This window comes from Chrysemys picta, chromosome 1 (assembly GCF_011386835.1).
Source record: "Chrysemys picta bellii isolate R12L10 chromosome 1, ASM1138683v2, whole genome shotgun sequence".
NCBI classification, from domain to species: Eukaryota; Metazoa; Chordata; order Testudines; family Emydidae; genus Chrysemys; species Chrysemys picta.
Window position 1 is genome coordinate 7,188,676 of NC_088791.1, and position 23,112 is coordinate 7,211,787.

The 23,112-nt window shown below is 41.2% G+C and overlaps 1 protein-coding gene across 1 annotated transcript; it reads right to left on the minus strand.

Moving 5' to 3' along the window:
- Window positions 1-55: 55 nt before the first annotated feature.
- Window positions 56-22,890, minus strand: TMEM209 (transmembrane protein 209). Its single transcript, XM_065552467.1, has 15 exons — window positions 22,585-22,890; window positions 18,278-18,417; window positions 18,104-18,162; window positions 15,013-15,144; window positions 12,154-12,392; window positions 11,532-11,736; window positions 10,470-10,645; window positions 9,349-9,420; window positions 8,055-8,151; window positions 6,961-7,086; window positions 6,314-6,411; window positions 4,490-4,604; window positions 4,300-4,397; window positions 3,330-3,403; window positions 56-2,201 (listed from the first exon to the last, which is right to left on the minus strand). Exons 1-15 carry the CDS (start codon window positions 22,609-22,611, stop codon window positions 2,147-2,149), a joined length of 1,713 nt encoding a protein of 570 aa, XP_065408539.1. The 5' UTR covers window positions 22,612-22,890; the 3' UTR covers window positions 56-2,146.
- Between the last annotated feature and the right edge of the window lie 222 nt (window positions 22,891-23,112).

Here is a 23,112-nt window from a genome sequence, read left to right on the forward strand (position 1 = left end):
CAGATTTGGGTGACAAAATATGCCATTTGTTATTGCACAAAGCCACACACAAATGTTTAACCAAATGAACCCATTTAATACAGGCACCAAATTAACCATTGTTAACAGTCTGATCTCCAGGAAGAATTCATACCTTCCCCTTGGGGAAGTTGTATCTTGAATAAGATGCAGTTCTGACAGACAATGGCAGTAAGTTCGGCTTATGCATTAAAAAAACCAAACAGTCCAACTGAGATAATGAATGGTAATTCTGCTGAGCATAGTAAAAAGGACACATTTCCAAACCCCTCCCCACCGGCTCTCGTCTAGATAGGCAATCCACAGTTCAGTAAAAAAATGAAAACAGTACAAAAGAGTGTAAAACTAATATAAATCTAGTGTATTCTTCACAAATCTAGCCAGCCAGCTCTTTTTTTGAATCCTGGAGGAATACTTTCAGCAGGATTCCACAGAGCATCATCGTTGGCAGTTTAACACAGTGACATCAAGGTCTCAATTTTCTGGTCATTGTGGGTTAAAAGGGTAAAATTAAGCAGGCCACTCGGCCTTAACCTCATGCCTTATGACAAGAGTCAGAGAAACAGGAGGATCCTTAACATTACCCCTACCAGAGGGCTTCTGAAATTGTCCCCACAATATTTTTGTTTTAAAAGAAGAACCTTTAGCACACATTTTTAAAATTGCCTGGTTACCAGGATTTGCAATGGATTCTTCATCCCTATAGGGAAAAACCTTGGCATACATGTAGGAATCCATTTTGTTTAAAACAAGTTTAACTCAATTTTTTCCAAGGAGCAACTAGTCTGCATTGCAAAGCAATTGCTTATATAACTGTAAAACAAACAAACAAACAAAAAAAACATGTTGGGTTATTGAGGGACACCCCATCACTATACATACTAGAGCAGAACATCTTTTTTCTCAAAAGAAGGTGTTGGCTGGTCTGAGGATCTAAAGTGACGTGCCCCCATACAGAATAGGAGTTCAAGTCATAAATTTGATTCTTGCTTTTGGGTCATTGCTATTTGCAGCAGGCTGGAAAAACCAGCAGAGCCTCAACTCCCTCCAATGACTAACGCTGGTCAGGTTTGTCCTTGGTTATAAAGAACTTCACAGCAATATGGGGGTGGAGGAGAGGATGTCCCTTTGGACTCCTAGGACATCCTGATTTAAGTGTAAAAATTTTGTTCTTTTGCAGAGACACTGAAGCTATGTTCCATTTTAGAGTAAATTTTTTACAGCTCAAACACCTCTAAAATAGGGGATGAATACCAGAAACACTAATGTGAGAACCTTTTAAAAAATAAAGGACGTTCGGGCAAGACTTCAATTTCAGTCAAGACATCAGCAACGTTTTGTTGCCCCAAACACACTCAAATTTAAAAGATATTGGGTTATTTTGTTTAAAAAAAGATTCATAAGAATATAGTCTAACTGATGTGTAGGGTCTGAAGTTTTCTTTCACTTACACCTTCAGTGCAGTCACTTTAAAAGTGTGGTGGTGCCACAAAATCCCACTACACTGGTCCTCCAATGATGGTTAGCCACAAGCCTTTCTGCATAAGCCGAAGAGAATCCTGGTTATGTGGCATTTCCTGGTGCATGTGGATCTTCTACTTGGCCACAGTGATTTTTGTACTTGGCAGTGACTGATTTTTCAAGGGGCAGCACTGAAGTAACAAGTACCAAGCAGCGGTGTACAACCTTAGTAGGGCAGTCCAAGTTGCACTGTAGTATTCGATCCTGCCATGTAGATGAGATGCGCTCCCAATTCATTCCCCAAGCTGGCAGGGGTACAGTTGAGTTGCTTCTAATTCAAGTATCAGCAGTGATGGCCTCTGGAGGGCAACTCAGCCAGAAGAATGGTGAAGGCTTTTAAAGTAGGGCTTGTGAAGGTGGGAAGTAGTAAAGAGACATCTTTGAGCAGTAAGAGCTGGTAGGAGTATTTCAATGCTGGAAGCATGTTCTCATGCGAACTGTGTATTGAATGGAAACGTATCCTATGTTCACAAGGGTATCACACTAGTACATCGTTGTAGGTTTATGTTCAAGGCACAAGGGTAATAAGCTGTTCAGTTATCTCAGAGATGCACAATTGTTTCTCACTATGTGAAGGTGGAGGCCATCCACAGTGAACCATGATGTACTAGTCTCCCAAGATCCACAGAACATTCACTCCTGATAAGCCAAGATTTACTCGCCTGCAAAGACAAAGTCATAATAATAAAATAACAATAAGCACAAACCTACATTTAAAGGAAAGTTTTGTTATAAAAGAAAGTTGCCAGGACAGGTTGCAAGCCCCTGACTCCAGCAGTTCTTTCAATCCCTACCAAAGGTTCCTTCTATTTAGGAGTTGTGCTTCACTATGAACAGAGTACAACCCCACAGGAATTAAATGGGAAAGTCTGGACTTCACTTTTATGCCAACGTAGGCACAGTTGCCCTCAACATTTCTTATACTGCTCCAAAAGCAAAGTTTAGTGGCTAATGATGGCATCTACTTATACCTATATTTCTCGATGGCAGTGGATTTCAGGCCAGGATCTAGCCAGGCAGTGACTAAAGAGACCAATATTCTACAGTTTGCGCTCCAAAAGATGGTCAGCCTGCAAAAAAATGCAACTCTTTTTATGCACCTAGAGGCTTATACAAGCAGCTTTTAAAAACAAATTTGTATTTCATTTTAGTGTGCTAACTTTCCTTGCTTAATCAATTTGATACTCCTTAGAACTCCCATAATTTAAGTGCTCCTATCCCAGATTTCTGTAGGACATAAGGGTGCGTGATTCCCCATAGTACTTTTTTTAGTGCATTTAATTGTCAGTCCTCATTTGCTGCCCTGAATTAGTCTTTTTAGGAACCGAGAAGCTTGATTTTCCCCATGGAAGTTCAGAGTAAAGCTCTTGTGTTTGAAGAGCTCATCCTGAAATGCAAACTTTTAGCTGTTCCTGGAAAGTGAAAGTGGAGTCAGGTTTTTAAGGTAGATTTATATCCTTGTTCATAAGGAGAAAAGGGCCCTCACACCTCCCTGTCTCGTGCTCGAGGAGAAAGAATATTATTCTGTATTTCTGTTAGAAATGCAAATGGCAAGGTTTAAGTTATTTAACATAAGAGTGTAGAAGGCAGTCAAAAGAGAGCATTGCGGGGAGTGAAAGAAATAGGATGTTCGCAGACCGGCAAGAAATTGCCATACAGTGAAGAATACAGATTGTTTCTACAGGAACTTACGATCAGTCTACATGCAGCTAAACTGCTTATTTACAACAGGGAATGTTACGGTTCTCAGCCTGTATTCAATGGAGGGATTCATGGCACTCTATACCTACCCGAGCATCCCAGATTCTTTTGTCTTTATGATGCACAGGAACATAAGCAAGGTATGGAACATGTTGTTTCTGCCCTGAACGCACCGGAAGAGAAGAGGGTGAAGATTAAGTAATACATACAATATTCCGTCTGAAAGTTCTGCACAATTTCTTATTTAAAAGAAAATACCCTTCACTTCCTGTCCTAAGCTTTTGTGTAATATGGCTTTGCACTGTTAAACAGCTGTCACATTCCACTCCAGAGGTGGTTGCACTTCACTGGCAAGATGTCATTATGGAGTTTGTATGCTGACCTGCAAAGTATTTTGAGATGAGAAACTGCTATAGAAGGGAAACCATTACCAAAGGAATAATATTATGGGCTTCTTCCTCATAATGAACCTCCAGGACTTAAGTTAGTTTTGGGACACTGCTTACATCCTCCAGCTGGGCAAATGCAAAAAGAGAAAATTTGTGAGGCTGGATTATGACCTTCCACTCTTAAGGACTAGAGGAATTGATGATCATTTCTGAAACTAGGGCTCAAGTTTTGACCAGGGATCCAACAGCATCAATTTAAGCTTTTGATTCTGGGAATGGTAATTTTTCCAACACAGACTTTTGCTGGTAAGAGACATGAGATCTGTGGCACCGAAGAATTAACATAGACCTCTAGGGTCTAAGTTATTTATTTTAAACACTAGCAACTTATCAAAAGAACATGCAACAAGGGGAAGATACTGCCTTCGGTACTCTACTGAGACTCTTTATGGTAATGGTGTTATTTAGTAGCAACTTATATGCCAAGGGCTATGACTAGATCAAGGTAACATGTTGCCTTGTACATTGCACTGACCGTTGCTATATTCAAAGACAATTTCCCTGTCAATAAACCTGACTGCTCAAAAAAGATAACCAATCAACATCAGTTAGAGTTTCAGAATGTATGTAGCTTCCTTGAGGTATCAGAAGAAAAGCACCATGTTCATACCTTGGGCAGATTGTAGACTTGGCACTGGTAGATAAGCTCATAGTGGGGAGGGTTGATGGTGCTCTGATGGATGCAAATCACATTCTCATTTGAAACATCTATGAATAGAAATTTAAGAGGTAATATGGACATGGAGGACATGATCCAAGCAGTCGATCCCAGCAAACAAAGGGACCAAGGATGCCAATACCTGGCTTATCTGGTGTTTGAATGAAGTGTTGTGAGGTAAATGTTTTGCCATCAGGATATTTTGGGTGAGGAGGCAGCCTGGAGTCAAGGTAAGTGCAGAACACGTGCATAATGATCTGAAGAAAAAATTAAATCAGAATTTAGTGCCCATCAGACAGATTGTAGAACCAACTGCTACAATAAAGCGGTTAATCTTTAACAGTCTTAGATACTCGTTACAGAATCCAAGGGACAGTGATCCTATTGCAGCTTTGACTGACCTCCAGCAAATTTAAAAAGGGACAAAGCAGTGGAGTGCTTTAACCACTCTCCTCGGTGGCCCAACGCTTGACATTGGCCAGAATATTTATGTAAGATGTTGACAAGTCAAGGTTCATCTGTCAGCTGAACAACGAGACGTCAGCCACAATATGGCACATTCCTTCCCTTCCAGAGATGGCTGTATGCAAAGTTGCAGAATTTAGTAGCGAACGTGGGCCCCAAACCAGAATATTTATTTTAACTCATTCCCTCCTCCCCCATTAACTTGAAAGGTTTGATTGAGATTGACAGATTCAAACCAACCATGGTTTGGCAAACTGTATACTCACACATTGAGGTTTTTGTAAAACTTAAGCCCACCTCTCTGTCTGAATAAGTACGCCCTATATACGGGGAAGGGTGCTAGAACCAGTACTCAATGTTAAGGTTCTTACAGTAACAGTCATATTGCATATACTACAATTTTGCATTTGTTGACTTTTGTCTTGAAGTTTTCAATTTTAACATTTCCTCCATATACATTTAATATATTTTAGACTAGTAACTCATTCAGGGGTTTACAGAAGTTTAGGAGGATTTGTGAGAACTAGTCTTGTTTTATTAGTATTTAGATATTCAATACAGTCTCCAATGGCATCTCATCTCGCTGTTTGTCGGAGGGGGAAACAAACGCTCAATTACAGGATGTGATGTCCGACCCCATGACTACGAGTGCTTTCCCTTAAGAACTGGTGGGTTCCTACTTGACTCAAGGCAGGACTTCAGCTATCTTTTCTTGCACAGACAGCAAGAAAAATAAATCCTCAGAATTGTGTCACTCAGCTATGTGTCATTATTCTTTGTATCTATGTTATGTCAGTTTTCTGACAACTGAAGTGATATTTTAATTCACTATTTTCAAGTACATGTTACTGTTTCTGTTGAGAAACACTTATCCTCTGACCTTTCAGGTTGCTCGGCTGAGCCACACAGAGTCTCTAACTAGATTATTTACTCCTTTGAGTTAGTCATTTAGGATTTAAACAATATTCAATTAAATGGGCACAAGGCCACTCAATCCATGTTTATTATTCTTTCATGTCTGTTTACTTTGCAATCTGCTTTGGAGAACTGAAATTAGACATTTAATCAAGGTGAAGTCATTTAATAATTTGTTCCTGTATTGGGAATTATTTTATAGACGATTCATTTGAATGCAGATGATTACTTATTTGTGTCTGAATGTAGAAAAACAACTGCAGTAGAGAGGTCAGAGCGGTTGTTTTTCTACATTCAGACACAGCTATTCAACAGGCATTTCAATTATGTCTAAATAAGAGTGACGTAAGATTAAGATACACAACAACATTATTTTTGTGATCTATATGGGCTAGATCTGGTTTGCATAATTCTACCAAGTAATCTCACTGAGTGCAATGGGATTACTTGGGTAAATGAGGCATGCAGGATTTGGGATCATGTTCCTCAAGAGATTCACAAGCTGTATCTCTACTTCGTATTCCTACTACTAGCACTGAAAAATAATGCGTTTTAAGTCTCATCAAACACAACTATGCAAACTTACAGCAGAATCAGTGGGCAAATCAGTATCCCATTTACGGCCTTTGAAGTCCCCTCCTCTGTTCCATCGGAATGAGCTCATGCATCCTCCCTGAGAAAGTTCTAAAGGCAACAGAGTTTATATGAAGTTATTTTGGGGCAAGGTTGGAGATGGAAGTGGAAGAAGGAAATCTATTATGTCTGTTTCAAACATCATGCATATTTATGGTGCTGTATACATGAGAAATGCATGCAAGAAACACTTGCAAGGCAAATTTTAAAAATCACCATCAGGATTTAAAAAAAGATTTAAATCCTAAAACTCATTTTTATTTGGAATGAAATCAGGGAGTGATAAAGTAGTAAGAGAAGAGATTGATTAAATCCAACAATAAGCTTCCAGGACACACATTTCAAAAGGTGAATGAGTGACAAAGCTTTTGTTTTAAGAGTATTGTAAATTATATTAAGATCCCACATCATTAAGTCACTTTAAACAAGAGTAGAAAATCACCAATACTTGGGTCACAGCAGGTATGAAGGAGGGGCTGCTTTTCAAGTAGTGGAAATACACAAGTTCAAAGGTCTTGTTGACAGTGTTCAACATCACTAACACTTGACGCATGAGAACTGTAATGAAGCACATTTTAAGTGTGCATAATGACCATTTACCTTTGATCCTTTCAACCAAATATTCCTGGTTTGGTGTAAGGTCCAGGTACTGCACTATAGTGTTCAGCGTGGGGATGAGTGGAGCTTTAACAAGAGCGGCTTGTTTCAGACTGCTAATACTGGCTTCTGCAATACAAAAGAGCACCAGCACATATGATCTCTGGCCATAGCAGAACACTGAACATCCTCACTTACTCAGTCTGTTAATGAGCTTCTATTACAAAGAATTGACACATTCTGTTCCGCTTGCTTGCCTGTTGCACTCTGAGAATCTGGGTCCTAGGAATAGTTGGCACACTACATCACTACTGATGTTGCCAAATACCAAATTCTGATCCTAGAGAAGTTTACTCCTACATTTACTTCACTGGGAGAAAGATTGAGTCTGTATTATTTACATCATCCTAGCATACAAAACATGCTAGGCACCACACATACAGGAAGACCGTCCCTGTCCTGAAAACCTTGCATCCTATGAGACAAAAGACACTTATACTGGTGGAAAAAGGGGATACGACAAACTTTCTAGTGTTGCATTTGACTAAATATATAGCAGATTCCTAACTGCCTCTCCATCTAGCCATTATTAGTTGGTTAATTTCTCATACATGTCACAGCAGAAGTGGGTTTTAAGGAGAGATTAAAGCTTAAGTAGCCTACAAAACAGAAGGCCAAATTCTGCTCTCAGTTAAATTGGTGCAAGTTTGATGTAACAATGCAAATAAGTGGAATTACTTCAGATTAAACACCAGTGTAACTGAAGATAGAATCCAGGCTAGCAGCTATAAGAGCATCTAACAGTCAGAGATCAAACACCAGGTTATTGTCTTATTAAGGGATTTGCCTCAGGAGGCTCAACTGGAATGAACACAGTCCTCTCACTGACGCAGCTGTAACAAGATTCCTGTGTTTCTGCAATTCTGCACCTGTAGAAGTTGCTGTATAATCCAAGCTCTCTCATAAAAAAAAAACAAAAAACTGTTTCTAGTTCTTAAGGTTGCAAAGAACACTCTCTTCTGTCTGGAAGTTTTCATCCTGAGCACAGGTACTAATGAGAACTGAACCAAATCTATTACAGTATCTCCATACAGTACCTCCAATCTGCAACTCTGGACACCCCATTCTTCTCAGCTGAGTGCTCACAGAATCAATCTCTTGCACAAGTGGCACTAAAATAGTCTCGTTAATCCACTAGAAGAGGAGAGAAAGGTAGACAATTAAAAAGATAAGCAGCAACAGGATGTCTGTGTGAAATGTTACTATACCCTAATCAGTATCTGAATTACTGTTATGACTGCAAAGTAAAAAAGGTGAACAACAAACATTTAAGGAAGCAGAAGAGATATACAAAGTTATTAAGTAAATAGACTATCAGGCTATGGTAGGATTTGAATGACTATTTTAAAAGTTCAATGAGTGAGTTCTAGATAACATTTCTAGACTATGATATAGACTTTTTGTATGGTGAGGGGAGTAATGGTATGAAGAGCAGCAAGTCATCCACAAACACTTAATTTATGCTTGCATGTGTCCATAATTCCCACAGACTGTTTTAAGGAAGAAGGGTGCCGATAGAAATATATTATTTGTGAACACTTGAGCTTTTCATGGATATTATTGGCTTAACAAACAAACATGCCTGGGGAGTGCCATGAATTCCAACAAGCAGTGTGTTGAGTAGTTTGTTATTTGATTACCTAATACTTTTACCTTGAAGTGTAGTTAGGTCTGCAATAGCAATAGCAGAAATAACAGTTCTTAAAAGTCAGATTACGTCAGGATTGTCATTCTAACTTTTCAGCCGTTCAGACCTTTTGGAAAATTTTAACCTTGGAGATGGGATTTTCCATGCTTCAGGTCAGCCCAGGTGAGTTATTTTGAAATGTTTGAGGAAAACAGAGTCAGCAGGTTGAGTTGTGGAAAAGGGAAAAACAAGTCTACCCATTTTCATTGGTATGAACTTTACAATTTGAAGTTTCCAGGATGTCATAGCACAAAAGTCAGCAAGTGCAGGAGTTAAGGTTGAACGTGTAACCTTAATATCGCCCCCTCGTGAGCATGCTTTGTGTTAGTTGCTAGTTACACAGCCATATGCTAATCCTCAAATACACTCTGTAGTTCTTTCTACAATCTTAGGTTCACATGTGGCAACTCAATTCCCCCCTGCCCCACCATTCTAATATAATACAATTAGATCAAAAAGCAAGAGTTCTGTTACAAATCAAAGATCATTAAAGTATTACACCCTACCAAGTTTATACCATAGCTGAGTTCCATTAAGGCTGAGGCAAATGATGATGTACTCATGTATTTTCCAGCTCTGAGTTCCGCAGAAATAAGGACAGGATACTAAAATATTAGATTCTAAAGAGCAATGATAGGACTTACATTTCTGAACTTAGCTGTCCATGAGTCCACATGATTGAGTAGCTGTCGATTCATTATCACCCTCAACCAAACCTAAAAAGTTAAGTAGTTTAAGAGACTTATTGCAAAGATGTAGGAACCCAGCTGAACGCAATACGGCTTTTAGAGGCCAAGCCATCTTATTGATACTAATTATATCGTGCCCATCATAAGCCCCAGCTAGGTTTTAGAATGTTCATATCTCACAGGGCATTTCATGAGGACTATATACCAGTTAGTTTAACACACCAAGTCCAGATGCACTATTTTGGTACCCATAGCTATTTGCATTAGGATAAAACTGGTCTAAGCTAATAGGATTTCTAGAAAAGGTTTAAGTTAATGGAAAGTTACACTAAATCAGTGTGCAAGGTAGAGAAAAGGGGTAACATTTAATTAAAAGACAGGCAAGTTAAGGGCTACTCCTATTGGCCACACTAAAGTCAGATGTGCAGTACTCTTCTCCATGTGTCTCACAAAATCCACTGAGCACGTACAGGTGAAACAGAGGATTTTCAATATACATTCAGCTGCTTGAAATGCACAAGATGCAGTTAATTGTTACTGTTATAAACACTTTTATCCATAGTATAAAATGGCAGAAGAGAAGATTTCTCATCACTAAGTCCAAGAACGCAGTTAAACTACTAGTTTTTGAACTCCAGCCTGAACTACTATATCTAGAATTGTTATATATTACTACATAATTAAGGTGTTTGTGAGAAACTGGTTAAGACAGGAAAAGGTTAAATCTGTGTTTATTGTTTCCCACCACTGCTCACAAAATGAATACTAATAAACTATAAAATTCTATACAGCGGATATATCCCAGAAGTGTTTGGTCAGAAGTCACTTTTTTACCCCAAACAAATTTATAATTGCCCTCTCCTGGTGAAAGTAATGTACAACGAACTAGTTCAGATTGAAGTTTGGAATATAAATTTGGAGTAAGAAAATACTTGTATAAATTATACGAAGGCAATTCAATGCTATGGGATTTATCGCCTCTCTTTCCAGTAATGTGAATGGGAGACGCATCCAAATCCTTGCAGAAGATTGCAAAATTCACAACTGTCTCTTTTTCCCTCGAGTTTTCTATTTACCTCTTCCGCAGCTTGCTTAGAGCTCAGATCAGCTTCATCTTTGTGAGCTGATGGGGCTTGGGACCTGCAGGCCAACTGGTACTGGAACTTCCTCAGCATCTGTGCGTAGTCGCCCATGGAGCGGCTGTAGTTCCAAAGAGTCGGACTGCTGGAAGGAGAGCTGGAATCTGAACTCCCTGAAATTATCCATTCAGTAAACAAATAATTACTCCGTGTTGATTGCCAAACCATTTTTAAGCAGTGTGAGGTTCCTGTACAGATGACAGGTCAGAGCATTTAGGCTTTGACTGGAGGGACGCCATCCACAAGTTGCGATGACCCAAATGCCAAACTCAGTCTATGTAAAATATTATTAGTCACTGTCATCTCAATAATAAAAAGTGTCTTCAGGACACAGGTTACCTGCAGGTTACTTGGCATCTTGATCTGAGATGCCGTCTCCACAGGCCACACCTCTTGTCAAGATGAAGGCCCTGGCTCTTTACTGTAGGCCAGTAAGTCCTATACAGATATACACCTCTATCCCGATGTATCAGAATTCGTGTTATAACGTGGTAAAGCAGTGCTCTGAGGGGGGCGGGGCTGTGCACTCCGGCGGATCAAAGCAAGTTCACTATAACACGGTTTCACCTATAACGCAGTAAGATTTTTTTGGCTCCCGAGGACAGCGTTATATCGAGGTAGAGGTGCAGTTTGTCATTTATAGACATCCATGAGTTGTCTCCAGAGTGTCAACAGCTGTACATTTCTATCTATAACACAAGGCTTTATTCTCTGGAAAGTTTCCCCAAGGCTTCTGTGTTGCAAAGGGCTGTAGAAGTCATGGAGCTCAGCTTCACATCTCACTTAGACTATTCAGTAAAAGACTTAACTTGTTCTGCATCAGTCTTCAGATTGTGCCTTCTACAGGGATTTGTTAAGAGGTGGATTCTGTGCAAATGACTTAAGTCCATGTCATTAAGATTGGCACAGATGTGCCCCTTACACCAGAAGAACTGGAGTACCATCCCACAAATGCATTTAAAAAAACAACTTTTAGACCAAACAGAGCTACTGACTTACCCAGCTGAACTCGATGTTGCTTCTCTTCTTCACTTTGAAGGAAGCTGTCCAAGGATTTTAGGTCTGTCATATAGTCTTCTTTGCCAATAGGGGAGTTATACACGGTTGGCGAAGAACGGTACCGAGACCTCAGCCCACTGCTTTCCACTGGTCCAATGCTGGTGGGGTATGGTGAGCCACCAGGAGAGGGATTGAAGCTGGATACCTGTGGGAAATAGAGTGAGTGATTGTGTTATTTTGTAAAGCTGGAATTCTATTTATTAGTTTCAATTTGGAAACAAAATGAATGTATTTATCCTCATTTATCCAACTTGTTATTGCATTGCTAGTTACTGTTCAACTAGACGCCACTTTGGCTTTCGTATGTTTCAGTTGCTGGTTGGTTTATTTAAATTCTTACTGCATCACCTGCCAGGTGGTGCAAAGTGAAAAAAATGCCATCACCAGTGGGAGACTGGAGAATTCCTGTTGGGTAAAATTTTACACCTGCTGTGCAAAAGGGGTAAATAAATACACAAGGGGAGCAAGCTACTGGAGAATCAGGTTCTGCAGTGTAGGGCACAATACAAGCAATCTAATAAGCAAATTCCAACTTGCTCCATTGGGTTATCAAGGCTATTACCTTACTGTAGGTGCTGTTTGGTGAGTAGGTCACAGCAGTGCTATAAGAACCGCCGCTGCCTGACAAAGCCTGTAGCTGAGGGCTGTACCCAGTCATGCAACCAGTGGCAAACTTTGGGCTGGTATTAGGTGAGCGGGATGGGCTGTAACTCAGCACGCTCTGACCCAGGATTGGAGGAGAAGGGGTTGAAGAAGGGACTTTCTTTGTCACTAGCTCACGGGGCGGAGTTGTTTGTACTGCTGTAATAAAAAAAAGCAGAATTAGGGCTGAAGGAGCAGCAGTCTGGATAATTTTTTTTAACTGTTATTTTATTTCTTTACTATCTTAAGAAAATCCTACACTGAGACCAGAAAAGGAGATTTGAAAGAAATCTCAGACCTATAAAATTCAGCAGCCAAGTCACAAGCATAGAAACTAGAGCTGTGAGAGTAAAAGAACGGTCTTGTGGTTCGGGAACTGCACCGCCACTCAGAAGACTTGGGTTACATTCTGCCACAGGCACACTGTGTGACCTTGGGTGAGTCACTACACCTCTGTGCCTCAGTTCTCCAGCTGCAAAGTGGGAATAAGAATACTCTTTCTTCCACCCTTTATCCTACCTATTTAGACTGAAACCACTTCAGGGCAGGGATTATCTTACTATGTCTTTATATACAGTCTAGCTCAACAGGGCCCTGATTTCAGCTGGGACCGCTAGGCACTTTACTATTACAAACATAGCAGTATACACAAATAATAGTAACACACATAATGAGAGACCTATTAAGTCACATCCCTATGGTCAAGGAATGAACATTTCCTATTCTTTATGAGGTTGTTCCTTATGGATGGACCCTGCTGTTTTAAAACCCTTGTACTGTGCCTAGATACAACAGCAAGAGAGTGCTTTGCACAGAGCACGATTATAGGCATATCTAATTTAAAATTTCTCTAGTAAGGAGCTTCAGTCAGGTTCTTTGAGAAAGTTTCCCTTTTTAACTTCATTTTATTAATCCTACCTATACACACCATCTCCAAAGAGTTTCAATACTCATGGACTGATATGTTCCCTTCAGAGTTTAGTCAAGTTACACATACTTGTTTTAATCTTTGCACATAAATCAATCACACTACGCCACAATCGTTACTGATGTTTTTCTATGCTCCTGATCTTTATTGATGCTTTCCTATGAAGTCCCTCCAACCTGATGGCATCTTTCTGCAATCAGAGGTCAGATTGGTCGAGTGTGGTAGTAGTGTATTGACATTCCACATTTGGTACATCTACTTTGTCATGTTCTTCTGTTTCTTAGAAATTTGTTTAGAAACTCAAAATATTTTATGAAGGGACTGACGTTTAGTTTGTCATTTTTAGACTTTGCATTAAGGTTTCTCTCTAACATGGCTATTTTTACCCAGTGTGTAGATTACTATGATGACTGATTTAACCATAAACCCTCCATCTGCGCCTCCTCCCCAGTCCCACACATAGGGGACTACGCCCTAGCCCATCCACGATAGAGTTTGAACTTCTCTCATTGCTTTTGTCTCCTACACTCCACCATCCACCCTTTTCTCCTGTCTTTTTTTGTTTTGTTTGTTCTTTATCATTATTGCTTCTTCTCCTGTTCCCTGATTATCTTCCCTCAAGTAATTTTTTGCTAATTCCCCTGGCTCCCCCACTCTCTACTGCTCTAGATCAGAGGTCAAAGATGGAAGAGACACTATGAACCATTTAGATATATGCATTCGTTTGCAGAAGTTGGAAGCAGTGATACAGATCCATAGATTAAGGACAGAAGGGTCCATGCGATCATCTACTTTGACCTCCTAACACTGGCCATATCATTTAACCCAATTACCCCATTGCCAGTGGTTCTCAAACTTTTGTACTGGTGACCCCTTTCACACAGCAAGCCTCTGAGTGCGACCCCCCCCCCTTACAAATTAACACTTTTAAATATATATATATATATATTTAACACTATTATAAAGGCAGGAGGTGAAACAGGGTTTGGGGTGGAGGCTGGCAGCTTGTGACCCCCCCCATGTAATAACCTCGCGACACCCTGAGGGGTCACAACTCCCAGTTTGAGAGCCCCTGACCTATACTGACCCCAATAACTTGTGTTTGACTGAAGAATATCTTCCACAAAGGCATTCTGTCTTGATTTAAAGACATCAAGAGAGGGAGAATCCACCACTTCCTTAAGTAGTTGGTTCCAAAGTCAGTCACCCTCACTGTTAAAAAGGTGCTCCCTATTTCTAAGTTAACTCTGTCTGGCTTCAGCTTCCAGCCATAGGTTCTTGTTATGCCTTTCTCTGCAAAAGTAAAGAGCCCTTTAATCACTCAATACTTCCTTTCATGAAAAGCAACAGAGGGTCCTGTGGCACCTTTGAGACTAACAGAAGTATTGGGAGCATAAGCTTTCGTGGGTAAGAACCTCACTTCTTCAGATGCAAGAAGTGAGGTTCTTACCCACGAAAGCTTATGCTCCCAATACTTCTGTTAGTCTCAAAGGTGCCACAGGACCCTCTGTTGCTTTTTACAGATTCAGACTAACACGGCTACCCCTATGATTCCTTTCATGAAGTTACTGATACACAGTAATCAAGTAACTTCTTGATCTTCTGAATTTTCATTCCACTTCACCTAGTTACCCCAGCTGTAGGGAAGGTGAAGTCAATCAAAATGCTCTCTGAATCAGCACTCCTACCCTTCAGAAGTTATTGACTGCATCTCTCTTCTTTTTCTAGACATTTGTCCTCGTTTGGAGACCCATGCGAGGTTGAGACCTATGACAGTCTGTTCAGAAGGTTAAACATTTACAAACTCAATTGTAGACACCATTTTAAAGAATACTGCCAGAGATAACTTACATGCATTCTGAAGCCCAAGAAGGGTCTGCTGTCCAGGACTCATAACTAAGCTAGTTGGTGCCACCGTGTATTTGAAATACCTCCAGAAATCAAATAAGGCATTCAGACTGAACAAAGATGCAAGTGCAAGTTCTAGAACAAAAAAACAAAACAAAACAAAAACCATTATTTTAACAAGTTAGTTCTTTATATTTTAGAGTGTTCTTAAATTGCTCACCATTTACAACATCAATAACTTAACATTTTATGCTGTATGCAGTGTTGTTGTAGCCATGTTGGTCACAGGATATTAGAGAGACAAGATGAGTGAGGTAATATCTTTTATTGGACCAACTTTTTGTCTCTGACTCTCATGTTGTTTTCCCACTCTACTGATATGAACACTATCATGGTAAAAGTTACTGTATATTCTTTGTACCATTTTGGAAAGATGAATTATTCACCAAAACTAAATTAAAAAAAAAAGTTTACTAAGTACATCAGAAGCAGGAAGCCTGCCAAACAGTGGCACCTCTGGACAATCAAGGTGCTAAAGGAGCACTCATGGAACACAAGGCCATTGCAGAGAAGTGAAATTAATTCTTTGCATCAGTGCTAACTGCAGAGGATATGGAGGAGATCCCCACATCCAAGTCATTCTAGTGAAGTGACAAAACTGAAGAAATTGTCCCAGACTGAGATGTCAGTAGAGGAGGTTTGGAACAAATTGATAAACTAAACAGTAATAAGTCACCAGGACCCAATGGTAATCACCCAAGAGTTCTGAAGGAACTCAAATATGAAATTGCGGAACTTCTACTGTGGTATATAACCTATCACTCAAATCAGCCCTGGTACCAGATAATTGGAGGATAGCTCATGTAACGCCGATTTTTAAAAAAGGATCCAGAGGCAATCCTGGCAATTACAGGCCGGTAAGCCTAACTTCTGTGCCAAGCAAACTGGTTGAAATTATAGTAAAGAACAAAATGATCTGACACATAGATGAACACTACATGCTAGGGAAGAGTCAACACGGCTTTTATACCAGGAAATCATACCTCACCAATCTATTTAGAATTCTTTCAGGAGATCAACAAGCATGTGGACAAGGGTGATCCAGTGGATATAGTGTCCTTGGACTTTCATAAAGCCTGACAAGGTCCCTCACCAAAAGCTCTTAAGCAAAATAAACAATCATGGGATAAGGGGGGTCCTCTCATAGATCAGTAACTGGTTAAAAGATGGAAACAAATGGTAGGAATAAGTGATCAGTTTTCACAATGAAGAGAGGTAAATAGCAGGGTCCCCCAAGGATCCTGTGCAGTTCAACATATGTGTAAATGATCTGGAAAAATGGGTGACTTGTGAGGTGGCAAAATTTGCAGACAATACAAAACTACTCAAGATAGTTAAGTCCAAAGTATGGATGTAAAATGTAGATTGTGAACGTAACGATTAAAACGGTTAACTAATATAATTTTAATAGTTTAAACGGGTACTTTTAAAAACGATATTTACATTCCTAGCCCAAAGCTAACTGCAAAGAGTTATAAAGGAATCTCACTAAACTGGGTGACTAGGCGACAAAACGGCAGATGAAATTAGCTGTCAATAAGTTCAAAGTAATGCACACTGGAAAACATAACCCCAACTATATATACACGAAGTGACGAGGTCTAAATAAACTGTTACGGCTCAAGAAAGATCTTGGAGTCATCATGGATAGTTCTCTGAAAATATCCACTCAATGTGCAACGGCAGCCAAAAAAACTAACAGAATGTTAGGAACCATTAGCAAAGGGACAGATAATGAAACAGAAAACATCATAATGCCACTATATTAATCCATAGTACACCAACTCCTTAAATGCCACATGCAGTTCTGGTTGCCTGATCTCAAAAAAGGTACATTAGAATTGGCAAAGGTACAGAGAAAGGCAACAAAAATGAGTAGGGGTATGGAACAGCTTCCATATGAGGAGAGATTAATAAGACTGGGACTGCTCAGTTTAGAAAAGAGACGACTATGGGGAGGGGATATGATAGAGGTCTTTAAAATCATGAATGGTGTGGAGAAGGTGAACAGGGAAGTGTGATTTACCCATTCACATAATGCAAGAATAAAGGGTCACCCAGTTAAATTAATAGGCAGCAAGTTTAAAACAAACGTAAGGAAGTACTTCTTCATACAATGCACAGTCAACCTGTGGAACTCGTTTCCATAGGATGTTGTGAAGACCAAAAGTGTAACAGAATTACAAGTTCATGGAGGATCAACAGTTATTAGCTAAGATGGTCAGGGACATATTTTATGCAAGAACTTTGGAGACAGGTTTTATATATTTGAGACTAATATTTTAATCATACAAGTGAATTAAAAAAATCACATACATAAACAAAGGGCTGCTTTATAAGCTTCACATTCTTTAGAGAAAGTAGATTTTGGAATCTAGACCAGCTGACATCTCTAAAAGTTACAAGTGTAACTCCACCATTTGAAAAAACAAGTTATGCTTAAAGGGCTGTAAATCAATACCCAAGTTAGCTTAGTTTACACTTAGTTAACGTGGTGTTATATTTACATATCAACATGCATGACATGATAACACATCACGAAGTTTAAGGAATCTGAAGCAATTTCCCCTAAAGCTGCGACATGCTTTCATTTTCATATCATCCCCAGGTTCAGAACAACCTACAACTCCCTCTCCTCAAATCCAGCCTTTTCGAAGGTTTGCGATCACTGATCTCTTACGTGTCTATTCCCACTCTTCATTTTCATCCTTTGTTAGTTTCATATCTCTCATTTAGACTGTAAGTGTCTTGAAAAAAAGAGCTTTGTCTAACTACTACAGGAAATGTAAAGCACACCTATAGCACCACGTAAAGCCTCAACACACATGCAACTTGATCTAAGATAACAGATAAGCCTTTTTTGCTGCCAGTTTGTCACAGGAGATAATCCCAGACAGATCCAAACTGGACATGGGAAGTCAAGTCCGATTTCTGTATGATCAAAAAGCGGGTTGAAAATTTTCAAATATCGACATAAAGAAAACAACTTATGTTTCCTCACATAAGTAAACCATCACCAAGTACAATCACTTACCAATATACCACAGTGGCCAGTATGTAATGTTATAATATGAACTTATCAGTTTTCCAGTCCTGAAAGAGAAAAAAAATTGAGTTGGCATCTCTCTGACTCACAGTACATGGAAATATCTAGGAACATAATGACATCCTTTTATTGATTAAGTTTTAAAACAGTTAGGGAACTTACATTTCAGTATAAATCATGCCTGCAACTGACACATTAAGGAGTCCCCAAGCCAAAACCACTTTCCTGGCTTCAGTCTCTTTCCTCATCTTGATGGTTCTGTCAATGAGGGAAGTAGTTGGACTCTGTTCCCCCTGCATCATCTGTAAAGAGAGAAGCATAGGGAAAGACAAGAATGGAGATATTTATATAGTGTCGCTCTCCTTCAGCACCAGACTAAAGAAACGTTAAACAGTCCCTAGGAAATTGCATTTAGGGAGTTCATTTCTAGTTACAGATTAATATTTAATAGTAAACAGCATTCAGAACTTTTGGGGGGAAGGAGGGGAGTTTTTTTAACATAGCTCTGTGAGCATTCTGTGAGCATTCTCTACTCATTAGGACCATAACTAACACTGAGCTACTTTTACCATTTGGGTGTGGGGAAGGAAAATCTACCCACACAGGACGGAGGGCCAGATTCTCATCTCACTCCAGTTTGATAATAGAGTTAGTCCCAATATGTACTGGGTAACAAAGCAGAATCAAGCCCAGACTATCAAATTCCTGGAAGTTAATATTTTTCACATTACAGACATGCTTAAAAAACACCTTTACCCCCAGTTTTTGTGGATAAAACATGGGGGGTGGGGGGAAGTCACATGGATTAAGTAACCATTCAGTACATTTTTGAAAGCTACTGTCCTTTAGTAAGTGATAGGCAAGATTTTTTTCTCTTCTAGTCTGTGCGGAGTCATAGGGATGAGAACTTTGTAAGATCCTGCAGTCCTTTTGTACAGACGCTTCCCTTTCACTTTAATGAGCACTACTGTACATACACTGTTGGACTGAGAACTGGCTAGTGCACTAAAATACCGCCTCCAGGGTGGATAAAAATCAATGATTTTTTTAAATCTGATTTTTTTTTATTTAAATCGGATTTTTTTGATAAAAATACTTTTTGAGGAAAAAAACCTATCTAGATACATTATAGCTCAAAGATATCTCATCATGGAATAGGGATTAGAAATTCTAATTCTATAGTATGAGACAATATATTAATGTCATGTTTAAGAAAAGTTTTGTAAATGATTTCCAGTAGTTCATGGATTAGGGACCAAATTTTATGGGGTTCCACAGGCTTCTGTATAGATTATTTAGGTTAATCTTTCTATCTACCCAATGGGACTCGGTGCTCAGTCTAGATGATACCATCAGAGATGCTTAGTTTTGCAGTTCTCAAACTGTGGATTTGTCTCTCCAGAGGTAACATGCTTGTTAACAGCAAACAATTTTTTAAAATAAATAAATAATATATAGAGGTGCGAATTAACAGACCTCAGCTCTGTTGTCCCTCTACAAATTTGTGTACACAGAGTCAATCCCTTACCTCTCTCTAAAAGTGCAAAGTTTCAAAAAGTTCAATGAATAGAAGATTGTTGGGGGTGAAATAGACCTGGACAAGGAGAAGAGGTCTGGAGATAAATGTGAGAAGCGAGGGACATATGCTTGTTTTGTTAAAATATTATATGTTTGATGTTGAAGGAAAAAAATCCAGAATACTTAATGCTGTTGTTTTAGTTAAATAAAACAATTTAAATGTCTGTCTGGTGATGTTCTCCTCCTAATACAGCATGGCAAGAAAATCCTCCAAATATTAATGATTAATCTGTTGAACTGGAGATAGTTCACCTCCCAATGACTTCATAAATATCTGCTTCAATTACCTTTGGTAAATGAAATAACCAAACAATCATTCATTTTTTGATATAGCTTTAAAACTAATCTGAAAAGTTTTCAAAATAAATCACTGTTTAAAAATGTATAGCGTGTACCTTCTAAAAAGGAAACCTACATATATCTCTGAGTTGTGAAGAATATATATTAAGGTTATAACCACCAACAAGAATGCACTTTTATGTAGAAAACCATGATTAAATCGAGTCTTCCATGATTTAAATCAAATCCACCCTGACCATCTCCATAGCTCACTATGTTTGCGCATGAGAATACTGCTATACTTTGAAAATCTGACTATTATTAACACCCATAACCCTCCACTACAGTTAACCTTCCCTCCTACAATGGCCTGCTTAAATATTTGTTATGCTCCCATTCAAAGATGGAGTATATAACATGTAGAAACTGGGACAAATGTGTTCACTGAACTGTTATTACATACCAATGAATCAGATTGCATACCAATGAATAAGTTATTACATACCAATGAATAAGTTGCAGCTTAATGGTAAAATACTTGAACATTTCAGACAAGCAGCTTCACACTTTCTCCCATGCTGCCCCTAATGCTTGGGAGCTACTCTGTATAAACATCCTCAAAGCTATTTCATTGTTCTCTTTCAAACTCTCCTTTGCCATGATGCCTACCAAACACTTGACAAGTTCGGCTGCTGGCATGCTGAGGCCACTGTACATCACACTGACCAATTTTGTCTCAGGGTTGGTCTACACTTGAAACACTACAGCAGCACAACTACAAGCTTCAGTGTAGCCACTCAGTAGAGTGACAGGAGGGGTTTTCCCATGACAATAAAAAGCAACAGAGGGTCCTGTGGCACCTTTGAGACTAACAGAAGTACTGGGAGCATAAGCTTTCGTGGGTAAGAACCTCACTTCTTCAGATGCAAGTAATGGAAATCTCCAGAGGCAGGTATATATCAGTGTGGAGATAACGAGGAAGGGCAGTATCTAGGTTGACCTAGCACTGTCTACACAGGTGGTTAGGTCTGCTTATCTACATTGCTCAGGGGTGTGGATTTTTCACCTCTGAGCGACGCTGCTCAGTTGACTTAACTTTTAAGTGTTCCCCTAGCTCACTGTTTCCTCGTACTCCCCGGTCTGTCTATATCTATATATTTTCTCTCGTCTCAGACACTTGCTACAGCCACATAAGGGCTTTTTCCATCCTTGTAGTAAACCCACTTCTCTGAGAGGCAGTAACTAGGTTGACAGAATAAATCTTCTGTCAACCTAGGAGCATCTACTAAGGGACTTAGGTCAGTTTACTTACATCTCCTAGGCGAGATTTTCACACCCTTGAGCAATATAGCTAGGTTAACTTAAGTTTTAGGTGTAGACCAGGCCTTAGACTGTAAATTCTTTGGGACAGAGACTGTCTTTTTGTTCTGTTTATACAGCACCTGACATAATGGGGCCTTGGTCCATGACTGTGACTCCTGAGCGCTATCTACAGTAATACACAAAACGGTAAGACAGTGCTTCCCGTTTCCCAGAGCTGTCAATCTGCAGGACACCCTTGGGCTGTGCAGATCAGCTGGGCCCCTCTGTACTGCACAGCTGTATCTACACTAGGGACATTAACCACTGCTGCCAGGGGGCAATGGATCAGGCCCACTTTACAGAGCGGGAGGATAAGCCAGAGATTGCATCTACACTGGGGACATTAGTCTCCACTACAGAGGAGTGCCAGCGACAGATCAGCCCCACTTTTCTGCGGGGTGCCCGGCACAGAGGCTGTGTCTACACCATGGACGTTAACTACTGCTGCCAAGGGGTGCCAGCGACAGATCAGCCTAGAGTGACCAGATGTCCCGATTTTATAGGGACAGTCCCAATTTTGGAGCTTCTTCTTACATAGGCACCTATTGTCCCCCACCCCCGTCCCGATTTTTCACAGTTGCTATCTGGTCACCCTAGATCAGCCCCACTTTACTGGGGGTGCCCAGCAGAGAGACTCCCTACACTAGGGATGTTAACGGCTGCTGCCGAGGGGCACCGGATCAGCCCCACTTTACTGGGGGTGCCCAGCACAGAGGCTGTGTCTACACTAGGGATGTTAACGGCTGCTGCCGAGGGGCACCGGATCAGCCCCACTTTACTGGGGGTGCCCAGCACAGGGGCTGTGTCTACACTAGGGATGTTAACGGCTGCTGCCGAGGGGCACCGGATCAGCCCCACTTTACTGGGGGCGCTCAGCACAGGGGCTGTGTCTACACTAGGGACGTTAACGGCTGCTGCCAAGGGCGCCAGGCACGGACCCTCACGAGGGGCCCGCACTGGCTGGAGGGGGCGTGGCCGGTGCCTCCCCCTATCGCCGCACAGGGGCGGGGCCACGCGCGGGGCCCACCCAGCGCTCCCCGTGGGGGGAGGGGCACAGAACCGACCCAGCCCCGGGGGCAATGGGGAGCGGGGGGGGAGCAGAGCCTCTCACCCAGCCCCTCCCCCTCCAGTGAGCAGCCGGCTCGTGCTCCCCAGCGGAGGAGGCGGGAGGGGCTCGCACCCCGCCGGGGAAGCGCCCCCCCCCCCCATGGCGCGAAGGGGGCCGGGAGCTCCCGTCTTCCAACACTCACCCCGTCCGCGTGAGGAGCCGCCGGCATCAGGCGCCCACGCCAGTCCCCACTGGGCTTGCGCCGACTACGCGCAGCCGCCGGCCGGAAGCGAAGCCCTTCCCAAAGGGGAGGGCGGGGCCTGTTGCCATGGGGACGGGGAGACGGCGCGCTCGCGCAGCCAGCCGTTGCTCCTCCCCTCCCCCCAGCGTCTCCGCTGTCCCGTTTCGGCGGGAACGTGTGTGAGGCGCGAGGGAGGCGGGCGAGCAGCCAGCGCGAGCCGGAGCGCGACGCCGAGGCCAGCGTACTTCCGGCCGGCAGTGCCCCCGTCCACTAGCGCCTGCGCCGCCTCCCATCCCCGCTCCTGTGACAGGAGTGAGGCGCGGGCGCGTGGCCATAACGGCTGGGGGCGGCGGCACGGTAGGGTTGCCAACCCTCCAGGATTGGCCTGGAGTGAGCCTCCCGGAATCGGCATCAATCTCCCGGTGACTATGGAAAGCGGGCCGGGAGATTTCAATGGGATATTTCAAAAAAAATGACATTGTGGCATGT